The sequence below is a fragment of the Apus apus genome, chromosome 8 (assembly GCF_020740795.1).
Source record: "Apus apus isolate bApuApu2 chromosome 8, bApuApu2.pri.cur, whole genome shotgun sequence".
NCBI classification, from domain to species: domain Eukaryota; kingdom Metazoa; phylum Chordata; class Aves; order Apodiformes; family Apodidae; genus Apus; species Apus apus.
The window spans coordinates 3,573,507-3,586,551 of NC_067289.1; the positions used below are offsets into that span (position 1 = coordinate 3,573,507).

Sequence of the window (13,045 nt, forward strand, 5' to 3'; positions counted from 1 at the left end):
CACCCATAGGTGCTGCTCTGGGGAAAACTGCACTGTCACAGCCCCGGGCCCTGCATGGGAGGGGAGGTGAACAGGCAGCAGCCACCAGCCTGGGCTGGCAGGCACCGATGATGCCACATCATCAGGGCCAGCTGTCCCCAGGGTCCTCTGTGATCCCTTGAGGGAGGTCCCAGACAGAGCTGGAGGGCCCCAAGGAAGGCTCATTAAACGGTGGCTGTGGCTCAGGAGGTGCAGCCAGACGAGGCGTCCGCCCGTGCCACTGAGGCGACGCGGGGATGTGCGCAGACAAAAGGAGAAACTCGCCTTGGGTTTCCTTTTGGTGCAGCAGCTCTTCATCTGCCAGAGCTGCTGGTGGCCCCAGCAAGGCAGCCCCTGCCCTGTGCTGGGCTCAGGGAATGGGGCCCAGCACTGTTCAAACCTGGTGTCCTGCAGCACCCAGGGGTCAGGCAGCACAGCACGTCCCTTCAGCATCTTTAGGGCAAGAGTTTGCTGCGAGGGGCACTTGGGGACAGTGCTCCTTGTCCCACTGGTCACCTGCAGGTCACAGCAGGAGGGCTGCCAGTTGGTAGCCCTCAGAGTTAAGAGAGCTCTCGTTAGCTAATCTCTGCTCAATTAATCTTAGCTGATCCAGTTAATCATGGCTCTCTAGCCCTTTCGGCTCCTCACCCAGGGCTGGTGGGTGTGCCGTTGGGGATGGGCAGAGCACGGCAGGGCCAGGGTGAAGAGATGCTCTGCAGAACTGGTTGCCAGGTCTGGACCTGGCACTGCGGCCCTGGGGTCTCTGCTGTCCTCCTCTTCCTCCCTTGTGTGTGGAGCGGCCCTGGAAAAAGGCAGGGAGGGAGCAGGGAGCGGGGCCACAGTCCTGGCCCACTCACAGTGAAAGGTTAATAAGCGGCTTATTGAATTTCTCTCGACGGCGGATTAAGCAGGCGGTGGCTGAGTGTCCCCAGGCAGAGCGAGCTGGTTGGGCTGGAGCTGCCCTCCTGCCCTGCCTGCCCCTGCCCTGTCTGCCCACAGCCTGGCTGCTGCAGAGTGTCTTCTCTCTCTCTCTCTCTCTCTCTCTCTCTCTGCAGGATGCTGAGCACCTGTGGCCGGTGATGGCTGGTGGTGCTGCCACTTGGCCTGGGCTGCAGGCTGAATTCCTCCCCGCAGCCGAGCCAGGAAAACAAAGAGGCTGGGGAAGGGGCTGTGCAGGGGCTGCCAGCCCCGCCGGGGGTCCTCGTGCCACTGTGGCAGAGATGGGTCTAGAGAGCTGCAGAGGAGCAGGAGGGAAGGGGTGTGTTGCCAACTGAGGAAGCTGAAGGAAATGGACGGAGACAGAAAATGGAGCCGAGCTTGCGGCTGGCTCTGCAGCAGGGAATACCTGCAGGGAGAGGAGCCCACGCTGCTGTGCTAGGCAAGCCAGATGGCTCCCTGGAAGTGTGCTGGGATGCAGGCAGTGGCATGGCAGGGCGAGGGGAAGGGTTCTGCCAGTGAGGAGGGGGCTTCTCTCAGCCAGCAAGGGTGGGCTACTGGTTTGGGGTGAAGCAGGACCCCCTGGCAAAGGAGGGCAAGCAGCCGTGAAGGGCGTGGAGCAAGACAAGGCACCCAAAAAAGTGGGAGAAAGGAGAAACCAGAGCTTCTTCAGGGCTGGAGAGGACTGTGAAGGGAGCAGAACAGGGGTGGTAGGGAATGAGGGCAGGGTCTGAAGCTGCCTGTGGCAGGCAGCAGCCATCCCTGGAGCTGGTGGGGTCACTGATGGGTGTGCTCTTCCAGTGCCAGTGGCTCTTGCCGAGGGCTGTGCTGCAGGGTGGGAGCCTGGGGACCCCACCCTGGGAGCTGGAGAGACTGCAAAGCTGGGAGGCAAGAGCTGCCCTGGCTGTGGAGGAGGAGAAGGTGGGGTGTGACATGGGCAGTTGTCAAGTGCTGTGTGGGGTTTGGCCCAGCAACAGATCCATTGTCCCTGAGTGCCAGCAGTGCCACAGGGTGGGCCAATGGCCTCATGAAGGTGCAACCCTTCCACCCAGGAGTATATCCCATTGTTTCATGGGAAAACCAACTTTTTTGTTCCCCTTTGGCAAGGAGCCCTGTTGAATTTTTTCCTTTCTCCACCATGTGAAAAAGTAGCAGAGCGAGAAAGGCAGAGGCCCATTGGTAAGCAACAGCCTGCTCACTAGCTCAAGCACTCAATGGTGATGTTAAACACCTGCTTAAAATAATCTGCTTTCAAAACAAATCTCAAGAAGGCCTGAGACCAAATGCTTGAACTCCGCAGCTGGTGGGATTTAAGGGTGTGATTGCTGGCTGAGCACAGTGGGAGCTCCAGGGCTGTCCCAGTGAGGTGTTAGGAGGAGGGTTTAGGGACTCATTAATGAGAGCAGTCCCATCCTCCTCCTGCTGTCAGGGACGCAGGCTCACTTTTAAAACATAAGAAGCATTTTTGAAAAACAGCACTGAGCTTCCAATACCTCCTGGCTGTGAATTTTCCACTGTGCCATGAATATACCTGCCTCTAGGTATATTCACCCCCTTTGGAAGTGAAACTCCATTTGTCAAACCTCAGTTAGTTTTAAAGCCATCCCCTTCTCTCAGGATGCTTTCCATTCTTTGGATTTTTAAAATATTTCCCCCCGCCCCTTTGTTTTCTACAAATTCAGCTGTATTTTTCATTTCCGTCATGGGGAAACCCATGTCATGTTGACCCAACCTTACTGCTCTGCTTCCTTCAGATCATGGTCTGTGCAACCAGAGGTGTGCCATCGCTCACTCCTCATCTCCTTCCTCCCACAGTGAGCATCCCTCTGGCAAAGACCAGGTTCCAAAAGCCCCGGGGGATTTGCAAAGACCCTTGCAGAAGTCCCACAGGCAGGAGTCCTGCAGGCAGGGATGCTGGAGGAGCTGGTGCCAGCCTGTGCTGTGGGGTGCTGGGTTCATCTTCTGCCAGCCAGCTCAGCATGGGGAGCCAGAGAGCAGGGGATGGGCAGGAGAGGGAACGGATGGTTAGAAGGCAGGAACAGATTTTGTCAGGGCTGATCCTGATGGACCCTGTGGTCAAGGGAAGCATCCTTTTCTGGCCAGTGTGAGGATTAACTGGGACTTGGGAAAGGTGGGTCCGGCTGCGGAGAACCCAGACACCAATGCTGGGATGAGTGGCTGCTCTGGGAGATGCTAGAGAGTTCATTTCGTCTTGTGAGGTTGGTGATGAATAATTTATTAGGAAAGGAGTGGAAAAATGGTGATGAACTGGGAGCTTCAGCTGCCTGCAGTCCCCACCAGCTTGCTGGCTGGTGCTGCTGCTGACGGGGCGCTTCTGCTTTTACCCAGAGCTGAATGAGAGGCAAATACCAGCAGTCAGGCTCAACAGCCATCTCCTTTCTCCGCACAAATGCCATCGTTATCTTTCCCCACCTCCACCCACTCCTGCTGTCCAGTCTCTGCTCTGCTGGGGCTGGAGCGGAGGCAGGAAGCTTGGGTGATGGGCAGGGGGGATGTGGCTTTGCTTGCAGGGGTGGGGAATACCTGCTCAGTGCGGTGGGCACCCTGGGGTGGGAAAACTGCTCCTTGGGGGTCATGCTGGTGCTGACAGCGCCTACGTGGCTCTGTCCCCTGCTGTGGGTGGCCACCAAGTGATGCTGCAGGGTGGTGGAGGCTCTGAGTGCTGCCCTGGGGTAAGGGCAAGGATGTCCCCTGGGACTGAGCAGAGGGTCCTCAAGGGACGAAACAAAATGTCCCATTTTGGGCAGAGGCATTCCCGGGAAGTTGAATTTCAGAGACTTTCCGTGCGCTTTTCCGGCACGGCCCATGAGATGAGGATTGGGATCTGAGCTTTCCTGACTCCCTTTTTTTTTTTTCCCTCCTTGCAGGACAGACTGCTTCCCGCTAGCAGGACCCACCTCTGGCTGGCGTGATGGCGGGAGCCTCCGTGAAGGTGGCGGTGCGCGTCCGGCCCTTCAACTCCCGGGAGATGAGCCGGGAGTCTAAATGCATTATCCAGATGTCGGGAAGCACAACCAGTGAGTGCCCTTGTCCAGGGCAGAGGGGCTCGGGAAAGCTTTGGGTGCTGCTTAGGGCGGGGTGATTCTGTGATACTGTGGCACAGTGACTCTGTGCCACCCCCAGCCCTGCTATCTGCAGCCCCCGCACACCCACCCTCCAGGCCCCTCATCCTGCTGCCCACGCCAGGGGGGCAGGCAGGGCTGCAGGCAGGGCAGGGGTAGGGGCCGGGCTTCAGCCAGCACTTTGCTGACACGGAGGTTTTTCTCCATGAGTGAACAAACCTTTGGCTAATCCCCTTGGCTGGGGAGCTGGGGGGCAGGTATCGGGAGGGCTGTGGTTCCTGCTTCTCCTGCCAACTGGGAAAGGCAGGGGGATGCTGGTAGTGCCGGCTGCCTTCCCCACAGAGCGGGGCCATCTTGGCTTCCCAGAGACAGAGAACCCAAAAATAAAAGTGTTTGGGAAGGTAAGAGCAAGCTTTCCCCTTCCCAGGATTATTTGCAGAGACCCCTGTGAGTACCGGGGTGGGAGAGGTCGTTGTTTTGCCTAATACACTAAGTCTTGTGGGGGGCAGCAGGGCTGGGAGGCTGGAGCAGGAAGGGGTCAGCCCTTCTCTGACATCCTTTTCTCCCCAGATTTCCAGCCACCCCCCTCCATGGCTTCCCAGGCCGTGGCTGCCTGCCTGCCACCACTGCTCTTTGTTCCCCTGGTGTCCCCCCCTTCCTGCAGCCATGGGGACCAGCCTGGGCACCAACACCCCCGTCCCTGTTCCTGGCAGCTCCTGCCAGGATGGCCAGGAAGGGATCCCAGCTTTCATCCTGCAAGGCCATTAATATTCTCTGGCTGGAGCTGTGCATTTGCAGGCTTTAAAGTACAGTGATTATTTTCTCTCCTGTGGGTCTTGGATTTTATCCTGCTCAGTGCTTGCCCACTTGCTATGCTCTGCTGTGCTGCTGGCTCTTCGGGGCAAAGATGAGGGTCATCTCCAGATGTTATCCTCCTTCCTCTCTTGTCTGCATGTCTGTCTTCCTCCCCCTCCCCAGCTTTTGCCAGAGCATCAATATTTTTCAGCAACTTTGCAAAGGCCCTGGGATGCCTGGTCCCAGGAGAGAAAAAAAGCCACCAGTGGCATCCACTGGAGGGAAATAAATGGGAATGAAAGGGGCATGGGGAGAGCTTCCCAGCTTGGGGATGGGAGACTCTCTGCTCTTGATGTCCTCCCTTCTCCCCTGTGTCCCATTCTCCAGCCTGTTGGACCAGCTGGGTGGCTGCAGCTGGGATGCTCTGGAGCCACTCGGTGCCATCCCCAGCTGCTTCTCTGCCCTGTGCCCAGTGTGGGCTGGCACTGGGATGCAGAACAGCTGCCTTGTGTGGCCCCGTCCTTCCTGCTCCTTCTTTTGCCTTCGTTGGACTCATTTTTGGGGAGTGATGCTTCTGTTCACTCTGGCGAGGATCACCTCTGCAGGGAAGAGTCAGACCTGAGCCAAGAGCCAGGGGGCTGGGTGGCATGGCAGAGCTGCCAGGTGAACCCCAGAGGCCACGGGAGATTCTCTACCTGACTTCTTGCATGGCCTCCTGTCACTGTTTAGACTTATGTGGGGAAGAAAAGAACAGTTTCCCACACCTCCCCATCCACTTCTCTTTGGAGTGGCCACTCACATGTCCTCAACACACTGACTGGGCACTGGCCTGGTGGCATTTCAGTCTGGATCTCAGCAGGGCCCTCTAAGTCTTTGCAGCTGTGGGGTGGGCAGTTGTTGTGGGGATGTCACTTTCTAGCCTTTTCTCCTGAGAGAGCAGCTAGTAACTAGTCTGCCCAGGATGTGAGAGGCATCTGGAGCATCTGAGTCATGCTGCCTCCAGTGGGCAGGCAGGCAGGGAGCCAGTACCCAACCCCTCTTTGGTGCTGGAGCTGGGCTTCTGCCCACAGCAAGGGGCATCTGTGCAGCACCATGCTGCTGTTTTGCAGTTGGGACTGGATCCTGACCCTGCTTCCCACCCTCCACCTGCCCACCTTGCTGCCTTTGTGGGCCAGGAGAGATGAGTCTCAAGCCAGAAGTGGCAGATCCTTCCACATGGGGGAGGGTAGAATCCATTGTGGCAATGTAGGAAGAATTTGGAGCAGAAAGCATCTGCATCCATAACGCCACAGACCAGGACATCCAGCCTCTAAGGGAGAGGGCTGCACTAGGTCTGGGGCTGCTTGAGAAGGTTCCAGCTTGAATCCTGACTGGGTCTGAGTCCTGGCTGAGCACTGACTGGCCTTGGGGCAGGTCAGACTGGGGCTATGATGGAGGGAGCTCCATCAGCCATGATGCGCTGTGGCCTCCTGGTCCCCAGCTGGAGGCTGCAGGCTTGGGAACTGTGCTGCACTGGCCCACAAGGTCATTTCAATGTCACCTGAAACGGCAGGATCTGGTGATTACCCCACTGGTTTGGGTTTCTTCTGACGCATCTGTTGTTTCTGGAAAAAAAACCAACAACAACAAACCCAACCAAACATCGTGAATGCTCTGGGGGGGAGTGGGGGGAGGAAGCAGGGAGCAAGGAAGAGAAGTGATGCAGTCTCCAATTTCCATGACAACATCCTCTTCACCAGGGGATGAAAAGCAGGCTCTGGTTTCTGCTGGCAGTGTAACAGGAGGCATTAATCACCCTGCTGGGGCTGGGGATCCAGAGGAGAGTGCAGGGGAGGAGAGGCAGGAGCCAGAGGGGGCCTGGGGAGCCCTGATGGGGCCACAGCGTTTCCCACCCCACAGTGCCAGTGAGTGTGGCTTTGGGAACAGCCCCCCAAGCTGTGGGGTGAAGGAAGGTTGTGATCCTCCCATGCTGGTGTCAGGCTCCCATGGGCAAATGTCAAAGCAGGAAGGAGCCTGAGGGAAAGAGTTGTTTCCCCCACACCATGCCCAACAGGATGTTTGAGCAAAGCTCTGCCCTGCTCCCTGGGCTGGTGCAGGCTCTGCTGGCTGTGGCACCCACCACCTGTGCTGGGACTGTTGGGGTTTGGTGGCTCTGGACCCACCTGTGGAACTGGAGGGTCCTGGTCCTGCTTTCCAGGACTGATCCAGACTTCATCACCCTTCTCCCCTTACAAGTGGGATGCACCAATGTGGGGGTACCACAGCTGGCTGGGTGGACTCACGTTCCCATCTGTTTGCCCCTAGCTATCCTGAACCCAAAGCAGCCCAAAGAGACTCCAAAAAGCTTCAGCTTTGACTATTCCTACTGGTCCCACACCACGGTAAGCGGTGGGAGGTCTGAGCCTGTCTGGAGTGCTGGGCTGGGGAGAGGCAGGAGGACCCCCTTGCCAAATTTCTCCTTGTCACCCTCCTCTCTGCAGCCCTCAGACATCAACTATGCATCTCAGAAGCAAGTGTACCGGGACATTGGGGAGGAGATGTTGCAACATGCCTTCGAAGGCTACAACGTCTGCATCTTCGCCTATGGGCAGACGGGCGCTGGCAAATCCTACACCATGATGGGGAAGCAGGAGAAGGACCAGCAAGGCATCATCCCACAGGTACCACCTGGGGAAAAGTTCTTCTACTCCCAGCGTGATGCCCAAAGGAAAAGTGGAGTGGGGGAGGGAAGAGGGGAGAAGGGCCAAGACCCCCTTCTGGCAGGGGACTGAGCAGCCTGGCTCGTCTCTCCACAGCTGTGTGAGGACCTCTTCTCCCGCATCAACGACACGACGAATGACAACATGTCCTACTCCGTGGAGGTAGGCACCCCATCACCTGCCTAGTCCAGCTCCAACCTCCCACCCAGCTCTGTGAGCCCTGCCAGTGTCCAGATCCCTCTTGGAGGGTCCCATCCCTGGGTGTGGGGTGGGCCTGATTCTGCCCACGTGCTGAGCATCCACACCCAGCCGCTAACCTTGCCTGTGCCCTCTGCTCTAGGTGAGCTACATGGAGATATACTGCGAGCGCGTGAGGGACCTCCTGAACCCCAAGAATAAGGGGAATCTGCGGGTCAGGGAGCATCCTCTTATGGGCCCATATGTTGAGGACCTTTCCAAGCTGGCTGTGACCTCCTACAATGACATCCAAGACCTCATGGACTCTGGAAACAAGGCCCGGTGAGTTGGGGAGCAGGAGATGGCCAGGATCTGGAGAGCTTGCAGATATCTCCAGAAGGTTAATTTCCTTGCTTTGCTGGTCTGACTGCTCCAGAGGTGGCAGTCCCCTCCTTTCTGAGCATTGAGTCTCCCTCACTTATTGTCACCTTACTGCCTTCCTGCTCTCAAAAGGCCCTGCAGCCGGCAGGAGAAAGCCTGGGTTCTTCCCAGAGCCCTCTCATGTCCTCCAGAGCCCTCTCATGTCCTCCAGACTTACCTTCCCATCGTGTACTATGTCCTGAAATGAGCCCTGGCCCCAGCACCAGCCACTGCAGTGTCCCCTGCAGTGTCACACCTCCCTGTCCTCTCCCTGCAGCACAGTGGCTGCCACCAACATGAACGAGACCAGCAGCCGCTCCCACGCCGTGTTCAACATCATCTTCACGCAGAAGCGGCACGACGCTGAGACAGACATCACCACTGAGAAGGTGACAGCAGGGTCTCGGGACTCAGGGAAACACACGTGGGCCCAGGAAGGGCTTTGTGTGCTCTCCACAGCACTTGATGGGATGGTGCAGCCCGAGGAAGGGGTGAAACAGGATGGAGATAATTTGCTGGGCTTATGGTTCCTGGAGGGACCGGCCCCTGGACAGGACAGTTGAGCTGGTGCCCTTCAGCCCTGCCTTGCAAGGATGTTAGTCCTGCTCCTGGCCAGATCCTGGCAAGGATGACCCTGCAGAGCCCACGTCTGCCTTCAGAGCAGTGTTATCTCAGAAGAGATCGTAGCTTCCTCCTTGGCTCTGTGCTGGGGCCTGGTACTGTGCCTGGCAGGGCTCACAGCCTTGGCTCTGCCTGCAGGTCAGCAAAATCAGCCTGGTGGACCTGGCAGGGAGCGAGCGAGCTGACTCCACTGGTGCAAAGGGCACAAGACTAAAGGTGAGAGCTGGAGGTCCCCTTCTGCTGGTGGCAAGGCCATGTCCTGCCCCCTCATCCCCAGCTGTTGCATCTCCTTTCCTTGCCTGGCTCCTTGCCCACTACACTGCCAAAAATCCTCGCCCACCTTTTGTTTGAAAGCTGCCCAGTGGCAGTTCCACTGGGGTCCACGAGTCCCACCTGGCAGGTGCTGGTTGCCCAGGAAGACCAGCTGCTCGTTGCCCACCCTGTATTGGGACCTCCCCATCCTCCTGGTGCACCAGTATTGAGCACCCCTCTGAAATGGGGTCTGAACATTTGGGCTTTTCTTCTCTCCACCAGGAAGGAGCAAACATCAACAAGTCCTTGACCACACTGGGGAAAGTCATCTCTGCCCTGGCTGAAATGGTGGGTAGCTGGAGCCATGGATGAGTGGGGGCACTGCAAGGGAATGGGATGGGCACAGCAGGGATGGGCTCAGCCCTCAGGGATGGAGCATCCCAGATCTGAGGGACAGGCGGACACATCCCAAGCTGTCCTGGTGGCTGGGACGAGCTGGGTTGGTGAGGCTGCTTGTCTCCCTGGGGACCTGCACCTGCTGCTCTCTGCCTGGGGGACGGGAAGCTGTTGTGAGGAGGGGAGCAGCTCACTTCAACAGTCTCTCTGCTTTCTTTGCAGGATTCGGGGCCAAACAAGGTTGGTGTCCTGGCTGGGCTGGGGAATGGGGGGTTGATTTTTAGCATGGGTGGTTGAGGGTGGGTTTCAGGGTTTCATGCTTCTCCTGGGGGCTGGCAGAGCCCTCAGCACCCTCCTCGCTGTCCTCACTGTGTGGCTCTCAGTGCTTGGCATTAAGCACCTAGCCTGGTCCAGGCAGGGTGTTCCATAGGCAGCATCTGTGGAGCTGAGCAGAGCTGCCCAAGGTGACAGTGGCCAGGCAGAGCTCTCCTCCTCTGAGTCCCCATGGCTGGGGACTGGCTGTCTCCTTCCCTTTGAAGTGAGCAGGCAGCCTGACAGCCCTTCCCTCTGCTCTCCATCCCCTAGAACAAAAAGAAGAAGAAGACTGATTTCATCCCCTATCGGGACTCGGTGCTGACCTGGCTGCTGCGGGAGAATCTGGGTGAGGACACGGGTGGGAGGTACGGGCTGGGCAGCAGGCATGGCCGCCAGCATCTCCCTGATGCAAGGGTATCTCTCTGGGCAGGGGGCAACTCCAGGACAGCCATGGTCGCTGCTCTCAGTCCTGCTGACATAAACTATGATGAGACCCTCAGCACCCTCAGGTAGGAAGAAGTATCCTTGTCCCCCACAGCCCCTGCAACCCGGGCGATGCCACGTGCTCTTCTCACCTCTGTAGCAACCCTGGCTGGGGGGGGTGCTGTGGAGGGACCTCAGACATGAGGCCAAAGGGTTGTCCTGGTGCTGGGATCCTCCAAAGGGTCACTTTGCTGGAAGGGTTTAGGGGCCCTGCTTGCCCAGCTGCTGGAGGTTTTGCCCCCTGCTGCTGCTGAGGGCTCTGTCCTGCCCTAGGTACGCTGACCGTGCCAAGCAGATCCGCTGCAACGCTGTCATCAACGAGGACCCCAACAACAAGCTCATCCGGGAGCTGAAGGACGAGGTGGCCCGTCTGCGTGACCTTCTCTATGCCCAGGGCCTTGGGGACATCATTGACAGTAGGTACCACCTGGTGCTCTCTGGCAGAGGCTCCAGGCAGAGGCAGGCTGGAGTCCCTCCTGCCCGTGGGGCTGATGTCTCCCTGCATCCTGCTCTGCCAGCCGGGCAGCAGCACCCTGCTGCTGAAGAGTGGTGGGGACACCTCCAGCAACCCCCTGCCTGTGCGTTTGCAACCCCCAGCCCACTCTCTTAAGTAAGAGGAGCTGCTTTACACCCAGCAGACCTCTACTTCTTCCCCTCCACCTCCTGTCTTCAGCATTCCGTGCCCAGCAGAGGTGCCAGGAAGATGTTCCCAGGGCTGAGCCCACCCACGGTCTCTCCTCCATGTGCTGTCAGAAATCCTACTGAGATGAACCCACTCTTGTTCTATTCTCTCTGTCTTACCCCCACTCCCTGCCCTCTCTCTCTCTCTTAGCCCATCCTGCTGCAGGAGGATCCAAATGTGTGTATTCCCCATCACTGGTACTCTTGCTTCATGGCTTTTGGGAGGTGTAGGCTGTGCCCAGGGGCACCTGTGCAGCATGGGGAAGGGCTGCTGGAGCCGGCCCAAGCTCATGGAGAGGTGCTTGCCCTCTCGCTGGCTGTTCCCAGGGAGCTGGTAAAGGGGATGGTAGCAGGGTCACGCTTAGTGCCTGGGCTTGGGATAGCACTTAGAGGGACCAGCATCCTCTGCTGTGCTGAGGACTTGATCCCCACGGGGACTCCTTCCTCCCTGCTGTTGCAATGTTTGCTGTCGCTGCTGCTGCTTCTGCTGGCTCTGGGGCGTGTCGGGACTGGAGCCTGGCATGGCACTGGGGCGGGCTGGCACGCTGCCCTCCTGATGGAGGGGGATGTGGTGATGGCCAGGAGGCTTTTCCCTGTGGATAAGCTCTGTCGCCCCATCCTGCCCTGGGCCAGGCAGTGCAGCCGGGCAGTGGTTGAGCCCGGTGAGGAGATGGGGACCTGGCCCTTCCCCTCCTAGCTTGGCTCCCCCAGCTGTGGGCTGATGGAGATGGCTGACTAAGGCTGCACACACAAACCTGTGCCCACGCCCTGCAACTTCTCTGGGCTTGAGGAGCATCTCTGATACTTAGGTCCCTTTGCTGTGGGGTTTGGTGGCAGCTGATGCTGGGGGTGTCAGCAGGAAAGTGCCACTGCCTGTAAGGGGCATGGTGCCACCCTGCCCTCACTTTGCTCTCTCTGGCTTCCTGGCCAAGGTGCTGCTCCTCCTGCTCTGTCTCCATGACCCCTTTGTAGGGCAGAGGGCCACAGCCTCTCCTCCCCTTCCTTTCTTATTCTCTGTCTCCAGATCCAGCTAATCTGGGACAGCAGGGCAAATACAACAACCTGGGCTGTGTCAGTAGGAGGATGACAAGGGCATGCTCTTGGGGAGGAAGGTTGATCCCGGACCTGATGGCTGCAGGATCTGGTGTTGCAGAAAAGCATCCCTGAGAGCCTAGGAAGCTTCCAGGGCTGTTAACACAGCTGCTTCCCAAAACAGCCCTGTGCTCCTGGGGGACTGCCTGGGCTGAGGGAGAGATGCCTGTGCCCTTGCCCTGCTGCTGCCTGTGCCACTGTGCTGTCGTCTGTGCCTTTTCCTTGTAATTCCTGGCTTTCTTCTTGCCACACCCAGCCGCTCTTTTTTTTTTTCCCTCCCCCCCCCAACAGCTTTTCTTGTCTCTATCTTTCTCTCTCTATTCCTCTCTGTGTGTCTTCCCCTGGCCCATCCCTCCTTCCCTGCCCTGTAGATGTGTCCGACTTTGAGAACAATAATGATGCTAGAGGGGGAGAGCTGAGTCACCGCCCTGACAATCTCTCCACAGTGACCAATGCCATCGCTGGGATCAGTCCCTCTTCCTCCCTGTCAGCCTTGTCCAGCCGTGCTGCCTCTGTTGCCAGCCTCCACGAGCGCATCATGTTTGCTCCGGGCAGTGAAGAGGCCATCGAGAGGCTCAAGGTGAAGAGGCCAGTGCCCAGCAGGACAGAGGGGCTCAGCTCCTGTGCTGAGGCTTGTGGAGGGGGCTCAGTGTTTTCTGGAAGCCCATGAAGGGGGGGATGCTCAGGTGAAGCCATGCTTGGGTGTGCTGTAGCAGAGCAGACAGACCCAGAGCTGCCCAGTGCTCTTGACTGCTGGATGGGAGAGGGCTTGGTGTGGTAGGGTCCACCTGCTGCTGCTGTCCTCCTTGTGGGGTGACTGTTCTTTTGTCCTGTGGGATGGGTTCTCCTGGCTCAGGATGGGTGCTCCCAGCCCAGCATGGTGCAGAAGTGGGCTGGCAGCAAGGGGATGGAGAGGCTGGTCTTAATGCCTTGCTCTTTGAAGATGGGGATGATGGAAAGACATGGGTGACATGCTGCTGTGGCTTGTTTAAACCACCCGAGACTGGGACCAGTGTCCTGCTGCAGCATGCAGGCAGGTCTGTTGCCTGTAGGACACTAACCCCCTGCTAACCCTAC

General features: G+C 58.2%; 1 protein-coding gene across 28 annotated transcripts in view; it reads left to right on the forward strand.

The window, feature by feature from the left end:
- Positions 1 to 13,045, forward strand: part of KIF1A (kinesin family member 1A) — a 37,375-nt gene that overhangs the window by 1,718 nt on the left and 22,612 nt on the right. For 5 of the 28 annotated variants that reach the window (XM_051626210.1, XM_051626211.1, XM_051626215.1 and 2 more), the window contains exons 1-14: positions 2,153 to 3,173; positions 3,843 to 3,992; positions 7,137 to 7,213; positions 7,313 to 7,492; positions 7,628 to 7,693; positions 7,872 to 8,050; positions 8,406 to 8,517; positions 8,888 to 8,965; positions 9,284 to 9,349; positions 9,620 to 9,637; positions 9,983 to 10,058; positions 10,143 to 10,221; positions 10,469 to 10,611; positions 12,415 to 12,548. In XM_051626210.1, coding sequence (XP_051482170.1) covers positions 3,887 to 3,992; positions 7,137 to 7,213; positions 7,313 to 7,492; positions 7,628 to 7,693; positions 7,872 to 8,050; positions 8,406 to 8,517; positions 8,888 to 8,965; positions 9,284 to 9,349; positions 9,620 to 9,637; positions 9,983 to 10,058; positions 10,143 to 10,221; positions 10,469 to 10,611; positions 12,415 to 12,548 — 1,314 coding nt within the window. In that variant the 5' untranslated portion in view covers positions 2,153 to 3,173; positions 3,843 to 3,886. Of the gene's footprint in view, positions 1 to 2,151; positions 3,174 to 3,842; positions 3,993 to 7,136; positions 7,214 to 7,312; positions 7,493 to 7,627; positions 7,694 to 7,871; positions 8,051 to 8,405; positions 8,518 to 8,887; positions 8,966 to 9,283; positions 9,350 to 9,619; positions 9,638 to 9,982; positions 10,059 to 10,142; positions 10,222 to 10,468; positions 10,612 to 11,027; positions 11,055 to 12,339; positions 12,549 to 13,045 lie in introns of those variants that run through there. The other 23 variants (XM_051626201.1, XM_051626203.1, XM_051626205.1 and 20 more) reach the window with 9 other exon arrangements.